Source organism: Aythya fuligula, chromosome 22, assembly GCF_009819795.1.
Source record: "Aythya fuligula isolate bAytFul2 chromosome 22, bAytFul2.pri, whole genome shotgun sequence".
Lineage (NCBI taxonomy): Eukaryota > Metazoa > Chordata > Aves > Anseriformes > Anatidae > Aythya > Aythya fuligula.
Window position 1 is genome coordinate 5,472,740 of NC_045580.1, and position 15,758 is coordinate 5,488,497.

Below are 15,758 nucleotides of genomic sequence, written 5' to 3' on the forward strand. Positions count from 1 at the left end.
CACCCCCATCCTCAGAAACCAACAGCTGCTCAACCCCAGCAGTATTACGAAGTCCAGCACCAGGACAAGAACCACTGTGATGGCAGCTCAGCAGGTGCGGCATGGCATCCCGATAACCTCTAGAACAGAAACCATGGCAGAACAGTTCTCTGCTCAAGGTTTGAGTCCTATCAGTCATTTTTGAAAAACAAGCGTGTGAAGCATTTTTAAATCCTTGGAGCAGACACCCTTCCCTATCCCAAGTAAAAATAAAAATCAAACAATCAGAATGAGATGATTTGATACCAACATGTATACAACATATTCATGTTGAGCTTCCATGTTCTTACCCACAAAATAAAGTCCCAGAGGGCAAAGGAAAGATGCTCCCATCTCATTCTGGAAATTAAAATATGTATTTGAGACCAACCCACCCCCCTCCCTTCAAGGAAAGCCCTCCAGCAACTGCGCTGCACTCTTGACAGCGCGCATCCTGAGACCAGCCTAGAGCTCATCTGGAGTAAATTGGCTGCAGATTTGCGTCACCCTCTTCACAGCCATTTCACCCAGTTGTGAAACTTCATTACTTCAGATTCAGAGGATGATGCTTTTTTAGACTTTCAGGGGGAAAATGCAGAATACATCAGATTCTTAATGTTATCTTTGTCAGAGGAATTATTTGACCTAGGGCTCTCATCACTGAAGGCAGAAACTGGCTCCAAGTAATGCGTTAATGTGAAGGCTGGTGTGTAACTAGGAAAACAACAGGAGATCAAAAGGAATCTCAAAAAGCCAAGACTTACACACACTCCTTACTCCTGGGCAGGAAAAAACAAAAACAAAAACTAGGCTTATCCTAGTCATTTGGAGCATCTTTCCATCTGCAAGATTGCATCTGTTAGAGATAGCCTATTGGCACCAAAAATAGGCTGCTTCCTTCTTTGCTGAAAGCCACCTAAAAACGGTGCCCCCGATAGTTTAGGTAAGTGCCAATCCTCAAATAGAGGCTGAGTTTAAAGTAATACTTTCCATTTAAAAGTTCTGTGCTTTAAGAGGGACCATCAAAGCATGGCACCAGGCTAACCTACCACAAATCCAAGCAGAGCACACACATCTGACTCAACACTGCTATCCTGTTCTTGTTACATGTGTGCGCCCTGGTAAGATACAAAAAAACTTTTATTTACATTTTTTCATGTCTTTGTTGCACTAAAATGATCCCTCTTCTGTCTCTCTGGAAAATCGTAAGCTGGCTGCAGTACAAGAGCAAGGTTTTACTTTTGGTCAAAGTTACCACCCACAAACTCCCACCCCACCCCCCACCCCCAAAAAGCACCCCAAAGTTGTTTACATTTAGTACCTGCCAGTCAGATGTAAGCTGTGTGGCTCACAGAGTGTCTGTGACCAAGCTCTTGAGTTTGTACTCTAGTGCAGCATTTGCTACAATTATGGAGTCACTGCTGACAAAAAAAAAAAAAAAAACACACCCTTTCCATCTTGTAAAGTTGTTGTCAGGAGGCACCTGATTTTGTACTTATGATCCTCAAGGAAGTGGGACAGTTAAGTTTGCCTTTTAGTTCCAAACATTTTTACTCGAAAGAAAAAAAAGCGGAGGTGTCAAAATGGGAGAAATTAAGACAATTAATTCCTGCCTTAAGATAAGCAAGCATGGTGTGAGTGCAGCGTCTGTATACACAATAAATGACTGAGCAAAAGGGATTGCATTCATCCAGGTGCCTCCTGACACTGTTGTTGAACAGGCTAAAAGGGAATTTTAAGAGTTTACAGTTTGATTTGTCTCACTCCTCTTGCCTGTAGATCAGGCCAAACATCAAGCATGTTGGGAGGGGCACAATTTAAAGCAACACTATTTGACCAGAAAGTATTTTCCAGCAATATACAATGCAGAGTGACAGAGAGCAAGTCATGCCACAACAGACAAGATGGCAAATAGCTTTCTGTAGCTTCTGACATCAACAGGGGTTTTGTACCCTTACCTGCTCACAGGTCTGTATAGAGGCTGTTTTGGGCAGAAAATGCACAATGCTGCAGGAAGTAAATCAATCCCATAAAGCTCCAAAACTGTCAGTTTATGCATCTAGATCAGTTTCCTACTGTTTCTTTTAAACCCAAATCCACGCCTTATACATATGCTGCTCAGCAACACTGACACCCGCTGGATTTCCCTCACACCATGGTGGAACACAGGTCAGGGCATCCTTCAGAGCTTGTGAAGTTCCTGACGTTTCTAAGAGGGAAATCAAAGAATATCTTGAACAAGGTAAGCAACAGATTTTGAGGCCTCAGAGCCTCTGCAAGCAAATCTCTTCCATACAAGCGGTACAGGACAGTGTTGCTAGCACCAGAGCAAACCCACCCTGACTAGAGACACTTGGAAGCCTGCTCTTCAGGGAGGTCAGAGCATTTCTCATTGCTTAGTGTTGCAGAAAACTGAGCCCCTCTCATCTTTAGCTGCTCCCATAATCAGTCTAATCCCTTTAACCCCAGCAACCTTCATCAAAAAAAAAAAAAAAGTTATATATGAACCCAAACAGAAAAAAAATATTTACAAAGTTTGTACAATATACACATCTGATTTTCTATGGGACACACTGCACCAGAAGAAAGAGGGCCATGGCTCTGAAACAAGTCTACATATCAAGTGCTGGAACTACTAATGGAGACTTATGGAAACCAGTCTTTAGTGTTCTGCTAGAGCATAGGGCTTTTCTTATGGCTCCTGCAAAGGATGACAGGCTACTCTTTCCTTCTGGAGCTATGCTGCTGCACCTAATCAGCCCAGATTTTAAGTTGGTTTTGTTTTAAATACAGTATTTACAGTGTGGGTGAACTGCAGATGCATATCAACTCCTCCAATTAAAAAAAAAAAAGTTGAAAAAAAAAGTAGTATTACCAATAAGTTTCACCTCCCAGCCCTGGCCTTGAGTACTTGGGGAGGAGGAGAGGGGGAAGAGAGGGGAACTTTGACCTGAAACCAAAAACAGCTGTTGATTCCTTGGGCTGTGTTGGAAAGGTGATATTCTGAATGGTCTCATAGCATAAGGCACTTTGCACGAATAAGTAACAAGCTCTTTAGCTTAAAAACAGATGAGTAAACAGGGAGAAGTTGAAATGCACTCAGTCGATGGTTGAAGAATTTGAAATCGCAGACAAGCTTGTGTTCTTCAAGATTCTTCTCTTTCCAGGGTTTCTCTTCTTCCCTTGCTGCCCCTCCCACCCAAAGAAAAAAAAATTTAAAACCAGCAGTTAGTGCAACTAATGTTCAATCAGCACACAGTGCAAACAAGTGGAAAAACAAAAAGACATTCCTCCTTTCATCTTCTTTCTTCCTTGCTGCCAAATTTAAAAAGAAAAAAGGCCAAGCTCTTTAGTCTTCATAGTTCCGAAATGAAAAGACGAAGAAAAACCCACAAAGAGAAGGGTATCCCCAAAGAAATGATGTGTCACAGATGTGGATCAAAGGGCTTCACCTTCTGGCATGTGTAGTCAAAGCCTTAAAAAAACAAAAACAAAAACAAACACCCACAGTTAAATCAATTCTATGCAAAACCAGAATGTAAGTAATGAATCACACTGACTATGTAGCTGCTCCGGAAAAGCCAACGGCATTCAGAACAGCTCATCTTCAATCACTGTACCTCAGAAAGTGCTACTATTACCCAATTATACCCAAACGGCTCAACTACACACTTGTTTACTGTCATTAAGTGGTGTACAATTCTCAGACAAGGTTAGAGCAGTCCCCTTGAAGAAGCCACCCAAGAACTTTGTCCAGGTTCATCATCTGATTTGTTTTGTCTATGCACTTATTTATTTTAAAAGATTAATAAAGCAAGGAAAAGGTTGCAAGTCATTTTGGCATGACTAGCAATCTGCTTCTTTGACAATTTTTGTTTTTGTCAGCTGAGATTAATTTCAGTAGCTTCATCAGTATTTTCTAATTCACGATTTCTAGGAGAAAATACACAACAAAATTACTTTCAACCCAAACAATGTCATCTCTTTATGTTGCATAAGATAGCACCTTAACTAAAAACAGATCAAACATCACCCTCTATTTGGCCTGACTGTAAGAACAACAATTTCCCTGGATTGAAAAAAAGAAATCGACTCAGCATTCTTCCTCAGACAGCGATCAAGAAAAGCCACACTGCAAGACACCCTGGCAGTGAAGCCTCTTTTTTTATGCTATGTAGACCTCAAGTGGCAATGAAGATGAATTACAGCTTTGCTACCTACTTTGCAGGAGGTTCTATGAAATAAAGACAACAAAACATGAGGCACCTATAGCTTGAACCTGTTCCTTTCAGCTGCTGGAGGTGATTAGGCTTTTCTGTTAATGCAAAATTCTTCCAGATCCATTTTCTCTCCTGGCTTTTTTGATTACCACCTCCCTTTCTGCTGTCACCTACTTCTCTTCTTAGCTAACCAGTCCAGAAGGAACTCTTTAGGCTACTAGCAGGCATCCTAGCCTCTCCAAACACCAATCTTCCCACCCTCACTGAGGATCTATTTCAAACCCTTGTTTTCACATTCAGACACGTTTGGCACATCAGTTTCCCTCTTCCCCTGCAACAATATTCAGGCCAGCTCTTCTTTTATCCAACACAACTTCAGGAAGGCATTTACATACGCATATGGTTACTGCTTCTCATCTTCTACAGGTTCACTGTGGTATTCTGCCACATACAGGCTCTTGTCAATGTTGCTTGGTATGGGTTTAATTTCAGTTCCCAACTGCTCCTCAATACTTTTCAGGTTGAATCGATCATCATAGGTGATCAAGTTGATGGCCAGGCCAAGATGACCAAAGCGACCTCAAAAAAGAAAAAAAAAACAAACTGAGTGATAGAAGGTTGATTGAAAAAGTCTGCAGATTCTGGTGTTCGTAACATTGCCCTCTAATAGTAAAAGAAAATCCAGACCCTGCAACAGGTCTCTGAAAGCATTTAAGGACTTTTGTACTACAGGAGTAAGAAAAAACAAGGGGTTAAAAATGCTCCAACTGCACATACTCATTAATAACCAACTCGAAGTCTTCTACTACAGTACACATGTCCACCCTTTATTAAATGAGAGTTATTGAACAAGCCTGAACTACAGAGTTCAAGTACAGAAAAATCTAAGTCAGAAAAATCTAAGGTATTCAAAATAGTTCAAGTATATTAATAAAAAGCAGAAGCCAATTCAATGCTAAGCAAAAACTCACAGTTACCAAAGTTGTTTCTAAAAGATGCTTCTCCTCTCACCTGATCTGCCAATACGATGGAGATAAGTCTCCGCCAGCTTTGGGAAATCAAAGTTTATCACCACGTTCACAGCTTGGATATCAATACCTCGGGTAAACAGATCTGAAAGACAATTCAGGTCAAGAATTATGTTGATTTAGGGTAGAAAATTTAGGAACAATTAACACTGGCCAGCACTAGTTTGTAAATATATGCTGTCCTTGTATCAAGGCATTTTACATACAATTCTGTTACAGCTTCTTCTTGCTCTTTATCCACTTTAAGCGTAATGCAAGAAGAATGATCAAGCCCTCAGATCTTCAGATCTATGCCAAAAAAGTAACTAACATCAATCCAGTTTTTGCATGTTAGACTATTTTTGAGTAGGTCATCTTATACAAGCACCTCCTCTAACATGGCAGATGTTGCCATTGTCACAACAGACTTGAGATCTGAACTACATCCCACCAGCTTAGCTATTTTTATTTCACTTCAAGTTGAGTTAAGACTACCCAGATGCATGTAGCAACTGTCATGGTACAGCCCAAACAGGCTGTACTGTGGATAACTCACATCATATACAGACCAATCACAACTACAGATCATTTAGGAAAGATGAACTATAGACATGTAAAGAATCAGCAAAGTGTAGTCCAGTAATCCTAGCCACAGTTACACCTACAGTTCTGTTTTTTCCTAAAGCTTATGGCCCTACAATTTACAGAGCACTTGTGAGAACATACAGAAAACATAACTGAAGCAGGAAACATTATCACAATAAAAGGATTTGTTAACAAGTTGCACCTTCACAGTTTGTCGCAAAAGACCAAACCCATATGCCTAAAGGAGTGCAGCACTCTGCCCTACACCCACTTGACAAAATTCTCTGATCAAAACATTAACTTGCTTCATCACAAATCAAGTTACCTGGCTCACCTGGGCTACTGACTAATCAGATTTCTATTCACAACCTTCATAAAAGGAAAAACAATTTAGGAACTCTTACCAGTGCAAACAAGATTGCGGCATAAGCCATTTCGGAAATCGTGGAACACACGATTGCGGTGCTCCTGGAAATATGTAAAAACAAAAAAACAGCTGTGACTTTCAGATAGGTATTCAAGTTACAAACACTGAACTTCATTCACATAAATTCCTTCCCCTCATCACTACTGACAGCTGAGTCAAAGCTGCTTGTACAATTTCTTAACACTTCTTACCCATATATTCTAAAAAACCTTTTGACAATGCCTTTTAGTACACTCACCGATAACAAGGAAATCAAGAGCGTGAATCTTGAGGACACGTGAACTAATCTACAAGTAACAAATTCCTGCACCAGCGAAGCTGCAGACATTTTTCATGGTTTTGTGAACTAGGCCACTGGAGCTCAATCACTATGCAGCAGTCAATGCCTTCCAGCAAGAGCTTCGATCAAAGCCATCTCCCTGCCTTCTCAGATTCCCCTACAGCCACAGTGCAAGATTTAGTGCTTGCAAAGCCAGGCTAGGCACTCAAATCAGCTGAGTATTGTTATTTCTGTTTGTACTCCTGAACACCACATGAACAGCTACGCTAAACACTCTGGAAAGAGGCTTAAATATGGGGGGAGGAGTCTGAAAACAAAACTGAAGCAATAGCAAAGCAATACATGTCTAAGTTTTTGAAGACCATGCAAATTTAAAGCAAGTATGAGACTTAATTCAGCTACGTGCTACATCTGTGGAGTAAGACCTGAAATTATGTAGTAGCAGGACATAAACCACTGTAACTTCATACTCACCTGCCTCATTTTAGCATGGATATAGAAGCAGGAATAGCCCAACTGGGAGATCTTTTTGGCTAACAATTCAACCCGTTGAGAGGAGTTGCAGAAAATGATCGACTGGTTAATCTGGAGCTGAACATATAAGAAGCGTGTTAAGTAAATGCAGAATTTCAGTAACAGATGATCTAAGGCAGAAAGAAGGCAAGACAGGTGCCGCAAGTAATTCATACCATATTTTTGTACAAGAGGGAAAAAAGGTTAACACATAACAAAACTGCAAGGCAAGTTTTGTTTGAGGCAAACACACTTATTTTCAGCTTCAGCTTATATAGTATGATTAGCAGAGTATGACGAGGAAAAAAAATCTGTCACTCTGATTCTTATTCTTGATTTTGAAGGGAACAAAGCATTTGTAAGTTCTTAACCTGACCTACACTGCTTACCCTGGAAAACAGTGTATTGAGGCAATGAACCTTCTGACGCTCAGTTACATAGGCATAGTACTGAGTAACTCCCTTCAAGGTTAACTCCTCCATCAGATTAATCTCATAGGGTTTCTGCAAATGGGAATTCTGAAAGATAAAGACAAAAATAAAGCATGCATATCTTTATGCAAAGCAGCATAAGAACTTCCCATCCTGTAGCACATTCAATTCTGCCATTGCAAGGATCCACTAACTAGCCAATCTTTATGCCTGTCACTAGACAGGGTAGGTGAAATTTCAAAGGATTACTTATAAAACCAAGGCTAAACATGCCAGGCTAAACAGGATCACCTTCTAGAAGCAAATCAACACAAATAGCGTTAACTACCGAATGAAGAGGAAAACAGTGCATCACATGCAAGAATTACATGTACTTCCCATTAACGTTATTTCTGGACAAAAGTTGTTTCAAAATTGCTGTCCTACACTGAGGCTGGTATATTAAACCAGAAGTGTGGATGCATAAATAAATGAGCAGCACCCACTCATGCAGCTTAGGTGCAACGTCACCACAATCACATGTATCTGAATCCAACTACACTCACCATGAATTTCTGTACACTCAGAGGGAAAGTGGCTGAGTAGAGCAAAATCTGTCTGTTTTTAGGTAGCGTAAGAATAATGTCTTCCATTATTTGTACAAAATCTTGAGACAGCAACTTATCTGCCTGTAACAACACAAGCACAAATGAGTAAGTCAAAGAAGTAGGGCAATCTTTCAGTTTTCTGGTAGTATCACGCTGGAAAAGAAATACAAACGCACCAGGAATATCCTCCTCCCTACCTTCACAATGGCATCACCCCTCTAGAGTGAATACCACATCTGATTGACACGTGAACATGACATCTGATTTAGTTTCTGAAAACAGGATACATCAGTAAAAGGAAGTTTACATTTCCCATTTTCAATACTGATTTAAGCAGAATCAAATTGAAGAAAAATACATATAATGGGAGTTCTAAACCAAAACTAGCTATCACTGTTCCTATCAGTCATCCAAAAGCTTTCACACAATTATTTTTCTCAACCTCTCACTTAGCAGTCTGTTGGATGTTCATAAATCAGGTTACATGAACTTATGTGGTAAGCACAACGCATTCACTATGAACAGATACCAAATGAAACACAATCCTTCAGTTCAGAATAAACCGCTAATCTATTTCACAGTAACAGTGTACAGAAAAGGCAAACCTTCCTAGGCTGTCTTCTTGGAAGTTTTACATGCAGAAAAGCTCTTACACCCAAATACCTTCTCAAAAACAGCAAGAAATTAATTAGCTATAACTTTAGTATCCCTAAGCAAAGGTATTTGTTGCTGTATATACTGAGGTGGCTGGCTGAGACACATCATTTGTTTAAATTGTTAATACTCCAAAAGGTTTAATATGAGCAACTTGCCTCATCCAATACTATCATCTGGACATGCTCAACTTTTGCTACTCCTTTCTTGATGAGATCGAGAATTCTGCCAGGGGTAGCTATCACCACATGCACTGTAAGGTTAGAAGAGAAAAAAAATAAGGTGATTAAAACAATGTTTCCAGCATTCAGAGACATGTTTTATACCAACAGATTGAGTGAATGACTGTATACAAACATTGACTAAGACATAATACAGTCTGTTCTGTAACAAGCATAACAATAACACAGACATAACAAAAAAGCAGAAGTTACAATGCCACATTGTAAAAGCCCAAACACCAACTGTAGCATAGCAAAGTGCTCTGACCTGTATCATCAAGCCTCATTATGTCATCTCGCAAATTGGTTCCTCCTGTTGTTGCCATCACTTTGGCACCTCCCATGTGTTTGCTGACTTGGATACAGATTTGACTGACCTGCAGGGCTAGTTCACGGGTGGGAACAATCACCATTGCTGGAAGTTAAAAGTGTCAGCGTGAGTTACTAATAACACACTACCAAAAATACTTCTCTGTAGAGGACAGAGATTTCATGAGAGCCATACTTCTGCAGTTTTGGAGTTCCACACTAGATATCTACATTAAGTCAGAGAAACTGCTTAAAACACGACAAATGCCATGCAAGGTTTCTATATCCCTTGATATTTCCTCCACATGAGTCACCCAGCCACCATGCTTCTGTGTATTACTCCAAATCCATTTTCCAGGGCAAGACAGTGAAGTCCACTAGACACCTTCAAGTTTTTAAAAGAAGCTGGAAATTTAAAATTCCACTTTCCCTCCACCACTCCCTATGTACTTGCTTTACAAATATCAGCAGATAACCTACACTGCTGCATTTTGTCAACCACTTTTAGATTCAAGTCTGCTGCACAGCGACCAATACTATTACCTGGATGCAGCCATGGAAGACCCATGCCAACTGACCTTGTATGTTGTCCTTCTTTAAGTCTAGCCGTTCAAGTAAGGGAATGAGGTAGGCTCCACTCTTGCCTGTTCCATTTTTCGCTCTAGCCAAGATATCCCTACCAGATAAAGCAATGGGGATGCTCTCCTCCTGAAATGCAATGACAGTCAGCATGTGAGCAATCATGAGCCATGCTCATTAAAGACTGGCCAAATATAACTCGCCTCGCTATATGACGTTAAATCTGTTCCATGAAAGAGTATCTTGCTACTGCAAGTATTGTGGACTTACACACAGCAGGAGGGAGTTAAACCTAGCAGCAAAGAGCTCCCCAGCAAAGCAATAGCTCTGCTCCCAACGTCTCACATAAAGCCCTCTTATGACCAGACAGGATGAGAACCAGTGCTCGGGTACCGCAGGAATTGTGAACCCATACAGACGCATTAGTAAAAAAGTGAAAAATTAGGAAAAACTGGGAGGAGACAGTGAGAATCACTAGCAAACTCCCCCAGTGGGAGAAAACGCCCACATCTATCGTAACACTGGAAAGGCATCAGCCCATGTAATTTCAAACCTGCATGTTTCTGTGATACACTTCTCAAAACCAGCAGGCTTCCCTTTTAAAACTTCAGCCATTCAGACAAAGGCCACAAGTATTTTTCATTTGCTTTCTTTTACAGCGGTATCTAAATGACCCAAGTACATTCAGCCTTTTAATTTGGAAAAGCTGACACAGAATCTGTTCTAAAGCCGATAAATTAACAAAAAGCCATATAAAATGGCCTGGATGTCAGTGGGGGGGGGGGGTGGGAAGGGAGGAGAAGAGTTCAACACCACACCCACTCCCCTAAGTTTACATACATTAACATTTACTTATGGAATCAGCCCTAGAAGTAAAAACAAGATGGAGAGACAGAAAAAGTAAACGTACTAACACTCTCTCCCCTATAATCTCCATTATGACTCCTTCCAGATATTTATGATTAAAAAAAAGCCAAGAATGGGTGATAGATATCTTAGTAACAAATAAAGGTATGCAACCTATGGCAGACCTGTTTTCCAGAAAATTTACAAGAATACCCCTGTACTCACTGCGACTACTTATCTGAAGGATGCTACTGAACATGGGATTAACATACCAATGCCTCTATAGTTTCATTACCCAAATGGAAGCAAAATGCCACTGTTCAAATCCCCAGTTTTCAAATCCCAAGTTTTCCCAAATCATGACATAAATATCTGACATTTAAGCGCAAGAATTTCAGAGTTTATAAAAAATTAAGCTGCTGCTTATAACTAGTCTGTTTTAACAACCTGAATAGGAGATGGTTTTTCCCAGCCCATTTCAAAAATTCCCATCAGCAACTCCCGTTTCAAACAGTAATCTTCAAACTCATTTCCTTTTGTGGAGGTCACGTCCTAAATAATCACAAAAAGCACATCCATAAGATTAGGTCATACAATCCACAGCTGTAAATCAGTCAGACTCAATGAGAGAGTGCTTATGCAAGAAGATCACAAAGCACATTTCATTACTACACAGGAGTTCCCACTAATCTATGCAACACCATACAGCGGAGAAGTAAATATTAACTTTCCAATAACCAACTACAACACTGTGCATACACTGACATATTTTGATCTCTGTCTTGCAGGAGCCACTAACAATTTGCCTCATTCTGTAACAGTGAGGAAGTAAGAAATACAGAGTCAACTCTGTTTTTGAGCTTTACAAGAGAAACATCTCTCCTGAGCAGTTTTAAGAGAATTAAAACAGCAATTCTTCATTAAAAACAGGTTAGCAATAGCTGAATTGCCTTTGAATATTTGATTACAAGCCCACCGCAGCTTCTCCCACAACCTTCGTTCCATATTTATTCCTGAAGTTCAAACGTCCTTACCGAAGTTTTGATTCTCAAATCCTTTGGAGGGAGTTTTAAAGTCTTCTTCCAGTCATCACCAGGTCTACCGAAAAAAAATCTGGTTTAATAAGTTTATTTTGCATCATGATTTTCTTAGGAACAGTGATTTAACATGTAACATTTTCACCTCCTGAAAGCTAAAAACACCTACGCATATGAGCTCAAGTCCTCTCTGAGCTAAGCGGATACAACAGGCAGGAAACTGTAAACACAGAAATTCACCAGTCTGCCAAGCGCAAGAGAATTTGTGAAATCTTTATCCAGTCATGATTCAAATCCCATTTTTAGGGCACTGAATTGATCCAGTAGAACAGACTTAAAACTACACGCTGACATATTCATAATAAAGTACTGAGCTATAATAAAACCACAAAACTATAGTTCACTACTTCAAAAAATAAAAACCTCATGCCCAAAGACCATCTATTCTTTATCCGTAATATAAGAAGATGGAAATACTCTGGGGGAGAAAAGTAAGTAAATACACACTCCACTTGTTGAACTGTTTTTTAATTTTGCACCAGAACTTGGAATGAGTCCTCAAGTATTCCATTTTGCCATTATGCACTAAGGTATTTTCTTCAAAAATAACTGAATAGCAAAAGAAAAGTGAATGTTGCTCAGGGGCAGCAGAGAATGACCCATTACTGTACCACACAAGTCTCGTAAGTCTGTCAGAATTTCCAACCAGCACATTCACATTTTATCAGCATGCTTCCTAAAACACAGTTTGATGAGAAAAGAGAGAAGAGACGCATACAAGGGTGTCATAGCGGTGCTGTATTATCTCAGCTTACACTTTGACTCATTAAAGTTCAGCATTATACTGGGGAGAGCATACTACTTTTCCAAATCATTGACAAAAAAGATAACCAACTTGAAAGAATTTCTCACCACAAGAGAGATCAGCAACAAACTGAAAAGCATACAAAACTGGACTAGGAATAGGCAATGTTTCCTCCTGTCTCAAGTATCAGTTCCTTCCCACTCCCCAGCTTCCTTCTCATACCACTTGAAATGAGCAAAGAAAACAGGATGCTGCTGCTCAGTGGGCTGCCTCTGACAAGCAGCTCCCTCTGAAAAGTTTCAAATTCAATTTCCACAACAAACACATTGCTAAGATAATTGCCAGAAAGCAGCTCACACCTGGAAATACAGCTTTTGTTTAGTAATGCACATCCTAGGACGCTGCTGTCATCAACATCATAAAACAACAGAACAAAACTTTTAAAACACAAGTACCCAAGAACGCTTTCCCTTATAACAAATTTTGACATTCTTCTTGCGGCATTTGACACAAGTACTTACTTAATAGTGGTGGTCATACTCTGTGCTTGTTGTTGAGTGCCATTATTGATTGTGTTGGCATTTTTCAGCTGGTTCATCTGTTGCTGAGTCTGTGTGCCTCCACCTCCTGGGCCCCCGCTGGGTTTTACAGGGCCTCTCAATTGCCCATTCTGACTGGATAGACCCATTATAACAGGGTTCTCTGTTCTGGCCGTGCTCATGCTTCTGTTTTTAAAGATGTCTTTTTAGACTTCAAAACTTTGAAAGTCAGTACAGAAACTGTAATAACAGTTTATTAGACTCTCCAAAATGAAGAGATAAATAAGTCTTGCTCAATATATGAGTCCTTTATTGCAATGCAGGCAAGCACCTGTAAGTCACTCAAAAGTAAAGTAGTAACTTGCTCTGATGCACTGTGGATCAACCTTTTTTTTTTTGTAAAAAAAAAAAAAAGCCCTCTATCAAAGTTGAGTTATATCAGAATTCACTCGCTTCACTCTGAAAAAGAAGCAGACAATAACAATTAATATATGGGCTTCTGAATATGCAAATCCTTCAGTTGACTTCGCTATTTTAAAATAGCCTGCAACACTGCGTATTATCTAAAAGTCACCTCTTCCCAGGCAGCACACAACACAGGATTTGTTTTCCTTTTTTCTCAGTGGAATTATCAGAGACATATCAAACTTTTTTTTTTTTCCCCTTGCTATAAAGCTGAGCTTAGGTCACCAAAGATGACTTTGTAAACAGCTGTACTTTCTTTCAGGAGCATTCCAGCTAGTAACCACTTGAAAAACAGTACCTAGACTCCCCTGTGAAGTAGGCACAGATTACCTCGATTGCTTTGCCTGTTCTTGAAACTCCCCCTCTTCTGGGACACAGGGAAGCAACGATAAAAACCTAAGCAACGTTATGTACAAGTGTTCGATAAAAAACAAAACCACAATATCAAACGGACATTAAAGCAAGAACTGAAGAAATCCTGAAGTTACTCTGATTGTCCTTTTCATGTAAGAAATGAAATTGAAATGATGATAGAATTACGATAGAAATTATGACGTTATCTGTGAAAACAAAACTCATCCTCCCCCAACTCCAAAAGTTAGTTCAACCAACTTATTCATAACCTTTTTTTATCAGGCATTGATTTAACACCGTTTAGAATATTGAAACGAATGATATTATGCTGCTGAAACAGAGTAGAGCAGCTTCTTGTTGAGCCTAAACGTTTACACCAGGAATCAGTTAGCCTCCTGCTTGATGTTACCTTTCAATCACCAGTAAAAACCCACATCGCACTCAGGGTTGGAACTAGATGATCTTCAAAGGTCTCTTCTAACTCACATCACCCTATGATTCTAAGATAACATTTAGTACGCATGACTTAGTATCAACACTGTATTTAACAAGTGTTGCCAAAACTGCAGAGAAAAAACACAAAGTCTGCACCTCACACACTGAAAATATAGCCCAGAGATGAAGAACTCCTTACAACAATATCAGCCAGCCAAGACTCGTAATACAAAACCTTTCAAAAACAACCGAAAGTAAGCTTGCTTGCCTATACAGTTTCTCATCGTAAAGCACTTGCAACTTAGGAAGTGCATAGGAAAAGCAGGTTACTGCTTGCTAGGGTGGAGTGCTCAAAAGAAAAAAAAAAAAAAGGCAATTCCCCAGTGAATTAAACATAAGTCCAAGAGCACTTCAAGAGAATGGAAAAGGAATGCAAACTCTTCTCAGACTTCCCAGCTGTTTCCAAGTGCATCGATTAGAGCTCTGCAGCAAAACTTTAAAATCGGTAGAAATAAGATATTTCTCCTAGTTATCTTCCTGACTAGAAGCACGGTTATGGAGTATCTCTGAAAAGACAGCTCTCCTTCCCATTAACTTGGTTAAAACAAAACAAAAAAAAAAAAAAAACAAAACAGAAAAAACAGATCACATAAGGCACCACGGTCACGTAACAAACTGTGATGAAAGTAGCAAAGATCACCCCAATATTTTTAGCAGAGGAAACCTCTAGCTCCCTTACAGCCTCTCACTCGCAGCTACGCTTCAAAAACACGAAAAATCCAAAAAAAAAAAAATACACAAAACCTCGCCAAACCCAGCGAGCCGCCGCGCTGCCGGCCGCCAGCAGCCACCATTTCGCAAAGCGGAGGCCCGACGGCGCAAAGCACCCCGCGTTACGACGGCCCCCGGGCGGGCACAGCCCGGCAACCACCACCGGGCCTCTCCCTTCTCCCTCACCACGACAGAACCGGGCCCACCGGGCCCCACCGGGCGCAGGCCGCAGTGCGGGCCCCTCCGCGAGGCCGCCGCCTCCCGCGAAAAGCAGCTGCGCCACACCGGCACCCCCCCGCCCGCAAACAATGGAGCGGCCTCACCCGCGGCCTCCCCGCTCCTCCCGGCGCCCAGCACCGCCTCAACCCGGCCCCGCCGCCCCTCCACAGGGCCCCCGCCGCCTCCAGGCCCCGCTCGGGCCCCGCCGCTCCCGCGCCGCGCCTCAGGCCGCGAGGCGAGGCCCGGCCCGGCCCGGTAACCACGGCGGCGGCTCCCCCTTTTTCACCGCATCCCCGGGCTCGTTCTCACCCCGGCAGCCCCCGGCGTCGCTCACCGCCCCCGGCCGCGCTCCCCCTCGCCCAGGTACAAAATCCTCTGGCTGCCGCTTGGTGCCTTGTTATGGCGACTCGACGCTCCAAGATGGCGGCTTCCTCCTTCCTCCCGTGCGCCCTCCCC

General features: G+C 41.2%; 1 protein-coding gene across 2 annotated transcripts; it reads right to left on the minus strand.

Annotated features, from left to right (window-relative positions):
- Positions 1-2,557: 2,557 nt before the first annotated feature.
- On the minus strand, positions 2,558-15,758 carry DDX6 (DEAD-box helicase 6). 2 transcript variants are annotated; one of them, XM_032201760.1, is made up of 14 exons: positions 15,637-15,758; positions 13,041-13,517; positions 11,712-11,775; positions 11,125-11,229; positions 9,831-9,960; positions 9,212-9,358; positions 8,881-8,975; positions 8,027-8,149; positions 7,440-7,568; positions 7,012-7,128; positions 6,235-6,298; positions 5,250-5,351; positions 4,634-4,817; positions 2,558-3,493 (listed from the first exon to the last, which is right to left on the minus strand). In XM_032201760.1, exons 2-13 carry the CDS (start codon positions 13,238-13,240, stop codon positions 4,642-4,644), a joined length of 1,452 nt encoding a protein of 483 aa, XP_032057651.1. In that variant the 5' UTR covers positions 13,241-13,517; positions 15,637-15,758; the 3' UTR covers positions 2,558-3,493; positions 4,634-4,641. The 2 variants fall into 2 exon arrangements, with proteins under 2 accessions (XP_032057651.1, XP_032057650.1); XM_032201759.1 differs by having other exon boundaries at positions 15,612-15,758.

Excerpts from the sequence above, each read along its gene's own strand:
- DDX6 (XM_032201760.1), bottom strand. The coding sequence starts at position 13,240 with ATGAGCACGGCCAGAACAGAGAACCCTGTTATAATGGGTCTATCCAGT. Across the intron at positions 11,230-11,711 it reads ATTTGAGAATCAAAACTTCG|GACGTGACCTCCACAAAAGG; the intron begins GTAAGGACGTTT and ends GTGATTATTTAG. Across the intron at positions 9,961-11,124 it reads AAAAACCATCTCCTATTCAG|GAGGAGAGCATCCCCATTGC; the intron begins GTTGTTAAAACA and ends ATTGCATTTCAG.